The sequence below is a fragment of the Corvus kubaryi genome, unplaced genomic scaffold (genome assembly GCF_017639235.1).
Source record: "Corvus kubaryi isolate FWS band 111438036 unplaced genomic scaffold, C.kubaryi_AGA036_p1.0 71, whole genome shotgun sequence".
Taxonomy (NCBI): domain Eukaryota; kingdom Metazoa; phylum Chordata; class Aves; order Passeriformes; family Corvidae; genus Corvus; species Corvus kubaryi.
The window spans coordinates 2171330-2182686 of NW_024582059.1; the positions used below are offsets into that span (position 1 = coordinate 2171330).

General features: G+C 36.7%; 1 protein-coding gene across 4 annotated transcripts in view; it reads left to right on the forward strand.

Annotated features, from left to right (window-relative positions):
• GSTCD (glutathione S-transferase C-terminal domain containing) overlaps positions 1–11357 on the forward strand; it is a 55072-nt gene extending 43715 nt beyond the window's left edge. For 3 of the 4 annotated variants that reach the window (XM_042049694.1, XM_042049693.1, XM_042049695.1), the window contains exons 9-13: positions 438–571; positions 2279–2309; positions 6177–6246; positions 6421–6458; positions 9371–11357. In XM_042049694.1, coding sequence (XP_041905628.1) covers positions 438–571; positions 2279–2309; positions 6177–6246; positions 6421–6458; positions 9371–9514 — 417 coding nt within the window. In that variant the 3' untranslated portion in view covers positions 9515–11357. The remainder of the gene's footprint in view (positions 1–437; positions 572–2278; positions 2310–6176; positions 6247–6420; positions 6459–9370) is intronic. The other variant, XM_042049696.1, reaches the window with a different exon arrangement.

The window sequence follows — 11357 nt, forward strand, 5'->3', positions numbered from 1 at the left end:
CTCAGTTGAAATCCAGTTTTGATGTAGTTCTTTGTATTTCTAAGTCCTTTTTGCTTGACAAAAACTTTTGACAAATCACCACATAGTTTTTCTGTTACTATGTATTCCACAGCTACTATTTTTATGGAGATTTGTTTTTAGTTTATTTGGTATCACAATGAAGTGCACCTGCCTTTTGAGTGCTTTTGGTGAGTGACCCTTCTTCAGTGTCAATTCCTTGTTAATGGAATAAACCATAAATTTTCCTCAACATAGAAATGAAGGAGAAGAATGAAAAACTGGAGAACTAAGGACCAGGCCTTTGGTGTAGCAGCTTTAGTTGCAAAAACTTCTCATGTGTTTAAGTAACTCAGTCAACCAAAAATTGCTGGACTGTATTTAGAGTGTTCCAATGATGAATTTTCTTGTTTCCTTGTTTGTTGTTTTTACTGCTGTAGGTGGCTCTGCACGCCTGTGGGGTGGCTACAGACATGGTGATCGAACACTGCCTCAGGGCACGGGCAGCCTTTGTCATCTCCCCCTGCTGCTACGGCTTCATTCAAAATACAGTCAAGTTCAAATATCCACGAAGGTGAACTAAAGCTTGCAAGATAAGCCTTAAAATATCAACTTAAATGAGGGAATAAAATCCTAAAAGAGTATAGAATTAATCATTCGAGGGTCATTGTGAGTGACTAGGCTAAGCTGATTCACACTTAAAAGGAAACTGTTTCCTCTTGTCCTAACAGAGAGACAGATTGGTAATTCCTGGAATATTTTTTCTGGATTTATCTATTCATGGCTCGGAAGACTTTATGCAATCAATATAGTAGATATAATATCTAATATGCAGACCTTCTACCTTAAAATCACAAAGTTAATGGAAAACTCATGAAAATTACTCTAGGAAGGGGAATTGACATTTTAATGTTGGAGGAAGATGTAAGGAGTCAGTTTAAAGAAATGGGTCTGCTTTATAAAACAGTTCAGTACTTGTGGAACTTCTTTGATTTATTCCCAAGTAGATAAGCTCTCCTCTGTTTCAGTTCATATTTTTAATACTTTTTCAATGGATTGTGTACATATTTTGTCTTCAAATCTGCCTTGTGGGAGATACTAATATATCTTATGCTTAAGAATTTTAATGCCTTTGATATAAATAAAATGTAAAAGGTAAGCATAAAGTGGCAGAAGATAAGAGTTAAACAGACTTCTGAGTCAGAACTAGCTGGGGGAAAGGGTTGTGTTTTGGTTGGCTTTTTTTTTCTGTTCATAAAACTGAGCTTTGCATTTTGAATGTCAAAGATTAATTAGATTTAATTCTACTAGGATTTACATCAATGACTTAAGTATATATTTGCTAAAATAAGAAAATGGAACATGCAGTCTTAAAATTAACCTGCAAATCTAAAAAGATATTATGTATTCATGTGAAATATTTTTCATATTTCTCTATAATATCAAAGTGTTCTGACACAGAAGTGTGTGGAGAGTAATTATTTACAACTTGTCAGTTTGGTAACCTTTGCATTTAACAGTGTTTTCTTGTCAGTTTGGTACTTCCATCTCTTTGTGTGTCCCTTTTGTTTTCTCTTGTGACACAATAAAACAAATAAGTCTTCTAATGAAGAGGCAATAAAATTTGAAGCCTTCTAAAATTAGCAAATTTGTTTTAAAATTGGCTGGAAAATGTTTAACTTTTGTCCAGCTATGTTTTTAGACCACAAAGACTGGAAATGATCACTTAGAAAACTTTTGTTGCTGTAGATGCTGCAAGAATGTTTGTGTTTGCTAAAATTTTGAATCTAACCTCAGAAGTACGAAAAAACTTACCAGCCTGAGCTTGAGCTACATTTTAGGGTTTGCTTTTTCTTTTTTTCCTTATGTTATATGATCATAAAACATTATAGCCTGGCTGTATCCCCATAGTGCCTGTGTTCTGTATTCAATTTCATTGTAAAGACCCTTTACCTTTATGGTACAAACAAAATATATGTGTGTATTAGTAAATATATATAAACTGGTTTTGTGACAATGAGAAAACCACAGTAAGTATGTGTTAGCATTTATAATGATTTAAGAGAGAATTTTTATTAATATTAGGAAAACCCCACCACTATATACACTTTTCTAGTGTACTGGAACTGTAATGAGTTTTAGTATTTTTAATGCCTTTCTTCAAGGTACAGATACTGCTGTTTTCTTTAAGATGTGTTCAAGTATGTAATGATTGCTTCTATTTTTCACCTTTGCTGGTTTTAGATGTTAATTGAATTGATCTATTTATTTTTTTTTTCAGTCATCAGTTTAAAGAAATTTTGTCCTACAAGGTATGTAAAAAGACAGGGGGAAGATGTTTATGTGCAGTTTTCTGCATCTTACTGGGTCTTCTTATCAAATGAAATATGGGTGGTTATCTTAAAATTGCAAGGAGGGGCATGTGTTACGTGAAATGTTCATTATTAGTGCAGGTGTTGTGTTTTCTCCACCATTCACTTTCAAAGGCTTTTTTCTTCAATAAAATTAAATAGTTTCTCCACAAAAAAAACCCCTTTTTTTCATAATGTGTAAGTGAGTCATTCCTAGGGTACTTCAATGTGTGTCAGCTAAAAATTACAGGATACCAATTTTTTTAGGTGTTAAATACAACTGTTCTAATAAACATTAGATTCTTCTCTCTATGTCTAAAACATTGGACATAGTAAGCAGGAAGAGCTTATACAGATCAGCAAAAATTCTATACAGTATTTATATTTTATACAGTTTAAAAAATGTTGTTCAGAATTATATTTAAAATATTGAAGTGTGTTTTGACCCTGTGGAGCTGGGGTCTGTGGAGATAATCTGAGAGAAATATGGGAGAAATTATCACGGAAGCATACAGATCTGACAGAGTGCAGATAAGATAGGAGAGGAAGAGGACAAGAGCAGAGAGGTGGACAGCAGAAAACCAGTACTGATCTGCTAAATTTTGTCCTGTGAGTTTAAACTTGTTAGTGATGAGCAACCTGAAATTTGAAGGTTAGAAGCACTTAATGTAGCATGGAAAGAACATGTTTCCTTTTGAGAGAAGCAGGGTTATATAGAAACTTTACTGAATTTACAGGTCAAATCCTAGGCAGGACTCTTGGTGTTTACAATATAGAAATGAATTTTGGAGGTGCAGAATAATTCTTTGTAACAGAAATATGGAAGTGAAGGAGGGTATTTCTAATATCCAAATGCTTTTGGGGACAGTGGGTAGTACAAAGATAATGTATGTGGCAGGAAAATAGAGATTATCCTTTTTAATCCCTAAATTAGAGGGAGTTTTAAAAATTCAGAAAATCTCCAGCCATCTTATAAGGGAAGTTGAGTAATCAGGTAATAAATGCCCAAAGATTGAGAGGACAAAAGCTGCGTGGTGGATTTGGAGCTGCCATTATTTTTTCCCACGATTAAGTTTCCTTTCAATGTCTCTGAGACATAATCACAAAGAACTCAGGTTTCAGTTCAGAAAAAAGTTATTTACTAGCATTATTAAACCTGCTAGCAGTACAGAGAGACATAGTGTCAGTTATAAAGTCAAGGATGCCTAGATTAGGATAGTGTGTATAATCTCATTGCAACTCAGTGAATTTTTTCTTAATCTGTTAATCCATGGAGATTTAAATCACAGGGTTTGTCAACACTGTAGAAGAATTTTACTCCAAAATTTTGTTATTTGTGTTGCAAAAGGGCACAGGAGTCAAAGATAAGGCTAAAAAATATTGCTGCTCTTAGTAACAGAAGAGTCTATCCAATTGGTCTAGGCTGGTTGGTGCCTCAAATAATCCTAGTTATAAATAAATTTTGTTATGCAGCTAGCTGTATGTGTTTTTATATTTCATATTTTATAAATTCTTACAGGTTATTGGCTAGCAGCCAAAGTTGCCATGTGTTAGCCAGACGTTGTCTGTGTCACCCCCTCCAGTTCCCATTTTAAATTAATTTCTCTTATCTTTCATTTTAGTGAGATCTAAAAAGACATCCAGAAGTCTGGCATGTCCAAAACTTTTTTGATGAGAACATTATGTTGTAATTCATTAGTTTATAGTTGCAAGGAATAAGGTTATGATAGCTGTAGGTTTCTACCATGACACATTTTGAGACACTGTAAAGACACAATAATTGGAAAGTAGAACTGTGTAAGGTTAAAAATACAACTTTTGAAATTTAATAGGAATTGAAGGTGTGGATGTTCTAATAAGTTAGCTGTTTATGCATGCTTTGGGAAGTTTCTAAACATTATTTTAGAAATGCTTTTCTTCTTACTTCTGCCATCAGGGAATGTGACAATCACTGTGTCGCGGGAAACAATGTAGTCCTAACAGGCTCTAGTTTATCTTTTTGGATCGCTCTGTAAGAAGCTAAGGACTGGAGTCAGTTCAGATTTTCAAGTTAAGTGACAAGACTTACCTTGGCTCTGGTCTGGTCCACAGGAGCTGGGAACTTGCTGTTGCAAAGAGCCTAGTTGTATTGGGTGCCTGAAGGCTGGAGGAGTTGTGTGCTAACATGGATCTTCTCCCTCTCCTCTAAATCCCTCTTTTTCTCTCTAAGCTGCCTGTCACTGCTACTTCTCTCCTAACAGTGGCCACATTGTCCATGACATCCCTTCTCCATTCTCCAGTAGTGATGTCTGGGCTTAACATTTTCAGCTCTTTTGTACTACAAAAAGAGCGACATTTGAGCTGAACTGACTGGGTGTAACGTGTTCAAGGCCTAAAGGTGTTATGACATGTTCCTATTTTGCTTCTGTTTATTTTTATGAAGCTGTGAGTTGGAAATCTTCATGTCAATGAGCTGTACTGGGGAACAAATATCCTTGCATCAAGATATTATAAATGTCTTTAAATGAGTAGTATTTGTGTATCGTGTGATGATAGTATTTTATTTTATAATATGTGGGAAATTTTTTGCGGTCAGTTGTCTATTTATGAGTTGGATGGAGTGTACTGGGGGAATTACCATCTTGATTTAATATGAAGGTTTTTTGTGAAGACTTGAATGTTTATATCCCTCTAAAAAAAGCTGGAGTAAGTATCCTTACTTCAGAATACTGAAAGAACCTGAAGTATCCTTTGGTGATGTTGCTCTCTCTACCTGTTAAAGAACGAAATCTTTAAAATAATAATTTTGTATCAGGCAAGAATAAAAAAGAATAAATTCTTTTTTGATGACACGTGTCCTTGTTTCAGAACTAGAGCTCTGGGAGCTTTGCATAGGAGAGCACTTTGTGTTGTTGCCTGTTCTTGTTTTCTCCCCATGTCGTTGTGGGAGACTTGGGGATGTTGTGCGATTCTAAGGTGGTTCTGATTTACTCTGTCCTGTACCACATATTGCAGCTGTCCCACAGAGCACAGCTGCCATCAGAGCAGTAATTTCACTGCTACACCTGCAAGGCTTTCCTCTCACCACCTGGCTAACTTGCCTTGGCTTGGCCGCTCTTTGAGGAGCCATTGTGCTGGCACAGGCGGTGGGCATTGAACGCAAATGAGGATGGGGCTCTGCCCGCTGCTCTAAGCAGGGAGCGAAGTGCACCCTCCCCTGCACCATCCCCCTGGCTGACTGGACAGGGAGAAATTCTTCTGTAGAAGTCTCTGCAGAAAATTTTAATGGAGCAGGGGTAGTTTGAAAGTAAATTGTGCTCTTTTGATGGAGAAAACTTTCCTATTCACAGACAGGTATTTTTTTGCCTTCAGGATCTGAATGGATGTGGTGGGGCAGAGGAAGTTTGACCCACCAGCCTGTCCTGGGATTCAAAACCACTGCTTGGGAGAAATGTTCAAATCAACTGTTAAAGAATTTTGTCTTGCCTGCTTATTGGTGCAGGGAGGCTGTCCTATTATGACTATGCTAAAAGAGGGCTGTGGTGCTCATCAGTAATTGAAGGCAAAATTAGTGTGCAAGATGTCTTTGAAGGATGCTGTGTTGTATACATTGCATCCACTTCAAGCTGCAAAGAATTAGAAAGTTTAGCAAGAAACAAATACTCATGAGGAGAAATGAGGTAGTGATTACAAACACTTGACTTACACATGTATTTGCAGTATAAAAATTGGGATTTGCACACAGAAATTTTTTTAGAAATACTGTCTTCAACATGGTAGCATTTCTGATACTTCTAAGCCTTTAATCAGATTTTTCTTGATTTATGGGTTTTTTTGTCTTTTTTATAGGAGCACATGATCCTTTGCAGATTTGCAGATCAGACAGCTGTTCAGCTTCCACCTGAACGCAGGCTAATTGGTATGAATTTCTGAAGCTATTGTGTAAACCATCTCAGTGCTGGTTTTACCTTGATACATAAAGGAAGAAATGGTACATTTATGAATGGGGCATTAAGTAGATGTCTTCAGATAACATTTGAAAAATTTAAGTTTCATCACATTTCATGTCTTGCTGTTCTCTTTTGTGCTGTAGGAACTCTTTTCCTCTTCCAAAATCATCAATATGAGAGAGTGAGTTTGCATTTTACTGATTTTTGTTGCTTCATCTTTTTTTCTCCCCACCGTTCTCTGAAAAGCATGAGATCTTTGTGAAGTTTGCTAAAGTCCTGCTATTGGCAGTTTATCCTACATTAAAAGCACTGGCTATTTGTAGTAGTGATTTTCAGTTTGCCCGTTTTCAATGTGCCCCCTTCGTCCTGCTTGTAGTCACTGGGGGTAACTCTTGGGAGGTCAAAAACGCCAGCTGCAAACAATATGGCTGAATTGCAGAGATTGGGCTGGCTTTGGTCAGAAGGACAGCAAATACAGAACACTTCAAATATGTGGAATAAGCTTAGATTTACAAAAGGATGTGTTTTATAAAGGGTGTATATAAAGGTGTGTTTATAAAAAAATAATGTGATTCTGTCTGGTATTCCTGTTCGTTCCGATTGAAGCTGTAAACTAGCTTCCAGGTCAGAAAAGACAGAAGGGGCTAGGAACACAAATGTAACTTTTATGTGTTTTGCCCTGACAAAAGACCCCAAATATAATTTTATTCTCTCTCTCCCCCTACATCATCACTTCTGTTGTCAAAAATGTTACTTTTTCTTTAAGTTCCATGTAATACTAATCTGTCTCATTGAAGATGGTTTTCATTTTTGTGTTCTGCTTCAGTTTTGAAATCTTTTTTGTGGAAATCTTGTTTGGTGGTACTTTAAAGTTTTCTTGTAAACATTTGAAGATTGAATGAGATCAGTGTTATAGCAATGTGAGAATGGGTTTTTTTAGTTCTGTTTTTGTGCAATGCAGGATCAGATATTGAAAAAACTGTATATGTCATTTAATGAAAGTATTCCTGAACAGGTGGAGACTTTCTTCTCTGTTGTAAATGATGACAAAATGACTTACTCTTCTACTTTTTGAATATTTTAGGATTGTATTGTGAAATGTGTTTTGGAGTTACCACTGAGTTTATGCAGCTTCAGAGAAGTGACACATCATTCCCTTTCATTACCTGTACGCTGTAAAATACAGCATTCTGTCTGTGACGTCATGGCTGAAACAAATTTCTCAAAGGAGTTACCACCAATTTCTGTGGTATCTGTGACCCTAAAAATATGCAGTTGAACTCAGTTCTCCTACACACAGCAATTCCCTCTTAAATGAACAAAGTCCCTTGTACCATTTTAACTGGACATGTGGCTTTTACCCTCTATATGCAGCAGTGGTACCTGAGTGCAAAATGAGTGGTTGAATGGCTTTGTGAACATTGCTATGGCCCACCTGAGGACACAGAACTGCTCCATGGGTTTCACAGACTTACTGAGAGCACCCAGGGGAGCCAGGCCCCATTTGTGGCAGTCCCAGATGCCCTTCAATGTGTACACTTGGAATAATGATGATACTGGTATCAGTGGCAGGATTGTGTAAATGCCATTTTGTTCATCACAGAAGGTAATTTTATATGGAACCACAAATGTGGAGGATAGGACCACAAAAGGTAATTTGCAGAGTTCTGTCCTGGGTTGGTTATATAAACTGGTAATTTCTCCCTGCAGTATGCAAATCCATACAGGACTGAATTGGAAAGTTCTTTTTCAAGCACTCCCTTATTATTGTATCTCTAAATTGTCTCCTACCTAATTACTACCCCTCTCGAATCCCAAGCCACCAACAGAAGAGTCCAAATGTCATAATGTTGGTGAATTCAAAGTAGTGAAATTCTTTTGTAACTAATGCATTCAGCTGAGACGAGAAGATAGTTCTGGCCATGGGTTCACTGTGGACAGACAGAGTAGATTGGACTGAGCCCTGCATTAAAGTGTGATGTGCACCACCTGCTCTGAAATACGAGGATACTGAGGGGAGTGTTGGTGCCACCTGCCCGAAACTTCTACAGGCACCTAACCAGGGTGCATAACTGGGCTGGTAAGGATACAGGCACAAAAGCTCTGTATATATTCAGGGAAGAGAGGTAAGCCATTCCGGAGGGTAGTTTGGAATGTCAGACTCCTATTCCAAAGGTAATCAGGATGTGCTCCTGTCTCTTCATCTCAGACCCCAAATACATTTAACTATACAGTTCTGTCAGGAACAAGAAAAGAGGTAGGATCATTGTGTTTGAGACTGAAGTGGGATTGTGCCCATTCATGACTTGAGGCTGTAACAATTAGTGATAAAACACTTCAAAGTAGCATTAAATTTTTCTTGCAATAATGTTTCAAGCTGCTGAAAATACAATCTGACAAGTCAATCCTATATTTCAGAACATAATAATAAATTATAATGAGTAAATAAGTAAAGACAAATGGTCCCATCATCTTGTTGTGGCTGTATCATAATAAAAAACTTCTAAGCAGAAAAAAACCCTTTATCCTTCTCGGTTTTTTTCTGCAGGTAAATCTGAAATAAGCTTCATTTGCATTACCAATTTAGTATGTTTGTTTATAAATAGTTACAGTAATATGTCTCAAATCAATTACACTGGATCACTTTTTGGTATTTTAGTCTATTGTTTATGTTCAATAACCAGCGATTTTCAGATTTTAGATGAAAGGACAGGAGGAAAACAGTTATGGTTATAAAGGGAGTAGAAGTTTGGCAATTCAGAGAGCTCAGGGGTAAACTAGGCATTTTTCTTCTTCCCATTTACATTAAAGCATGTTTTTTTCTCTGTTTTGAGAATACTTTTAAATAGTTGTGCCTTTCTCCATATATAAAGAGATATATCTCCTCAAGGTCTTTGCTAAATGAGGGTTACAAGTCACAGATGTGATTTGGAACAGAAACCAGATTAAGATGTTTTTTAAAGTAGATTTGGGACTTACTTTTTAGATGGTTTACTCATGTGTTATCCTAACACTGAATATTTTAAGTGCAAGTTTTTGATAATGTTTGGATAATGTTTTGAGTTTCTGTGCTCTCCTTTGCTCTTGTTTTAGGGAAGCAGTGTATGGGACTTGTGGATCTGGATCGGGCATGGGCTGCAGAAGAACATAACTACTCTGTCCAAGTTATATCTATGGAGCCAGAGAGTTGTTCTCCAAAGAACAATATGTTTGTGGGCATCCCTACTTAGAGTGTGAAACTTGCATTCAATTTGAAGCTGAACATAAATCTTCAGTGCATAATGACATCCAGCAGATAGAGGCAGCGCTGGGAAGCAGACATCCCGCATCTGGAACACATTGCCTTCGAAAAGGGAAGCAGCCCCCAAAGTCCTAAGAAGCAAACTGCATGCAGAGCATTCCAAATCAACTTGTGTCATTAAGCAACTTTTGGTTCTTGTACTGAGAACTTTCTGGATCTTATGACTGTGCATGGAATTATATCCATCTGTGAAAGTTTAGAGAAAACTGGTTTTGTTGAAGGAAAGGTGATTTCCTTTTCAGTGAAACTGTGTCTTGGCTGCTTGGAAGTTGTATTTGTGGTCAAAACAGCATTTGTGTTCATAAGCAGAGCAGTTATCAGCCAGCAGTGCTGATTACCAGAGGAACAGAGAAGATCAAATTTATTGTGTTACTGAAGATGGCTGTGCAGCAGGTGGTGGCCTGACTTTGCTGAAGAATTCCATACTACTGTAGAAAGATTATTTTTAATAAAAGTTCATCAGAATACTTTGGGCCTCAATCTGCTTATTAAAAGTGTATTCTACCTTGCCAATCATTTTTTAAAAAGACTTCAAAATTACTTTTAAATATTATGCAAGGATTCTGCAACCAGGTATTTGACACTGGATTTAGAGAAACCAAATTCCTCCTTATCCATTGACCAGAAAGTGGGAGCTAGACATGATGTTAGTGATTGGATACTTCACTGTCATGTGAAGTGTGTTGATTCCCATTTGTAAGAAACTTGCTGTCAGAAGAAATATTTAAGAACAATTCATGTGTCTACATACATCATCTTCATTGATCTTATATTCAGTTTAAAATTTGACCAAAGTTGGAACCGTTTGAAAAGGTCATTTACAGTCATGCTACTCTAAAATGAAAATAAATGTTGTCCTGTGCTCAGTTTCCCCCCCTAATTTTAAATCACCTGTTGATGTGAACACAATGGAAGATAGCTCCTAATGCAATTTTTACTGCATGTTTAGAGGTTTTACATGTCTGTGCATTCTGCCATGTTTTAATTTAAATAATCTAAAGGTTGAAAACTCTCAACATAGCTTCAGGACATAGCAAACTGAATTACAAATAATATGTATTGGAGCAAAAAAAGCATCCAGAAATATTTTATTCTTCATGTAACTTAGATATCTATAAGATCTAAATATGCGGGGACATCTTTTTAATGTGAAAACATGGAATGCTACCTACTTACTTAAAAGCACAAAAGTGAGCAAGTAGGAGTGAATTCGTACCTTCAGCCTCAGTTCTTCAGTAGGTAATGATGGAATGCTTTTTCTGCAACTTTTTTGTAGTTACAGGAGTAACTGGAGTTTTGAAGAATGTATGGCAAACACAAAATGCATGGTGATACCAGTTGTCTCCAGGGTTTTCTCCAATACTTGCCCAATGAGAATGCAGTTCTAAGTTAGTGGTATGTCGATCTGAACATTATTCCTGTTAAATTACTTTTCTGGAGTGAGCAAATGTCTCTTTGTGACCTTTTTGTGCTGAAGGAAGAACTCATCAAGGTGAGGCACCTGTTGGAAACTGTGATGCTGTTTACAGTAAGGATTTTCACACTGCTCTGCTTCAGGCAGTGGGTAGCAATATGAATGTTTTAATTATGGTGATGTTGAACATTTGGCATGGTCTGATAGGATGCAATAATAAAGAGCTTTCAGTAGGGCAAAATTCTGTGCTCTTACATGCTTCACATTTTCTACAATATCTGTAAATATTCTGTAATAGTTTTCAGATCTACTTGAAAAGAAGGAATATATTCAAGATGTGCTACTGAATAAAAGATAAAAATGTT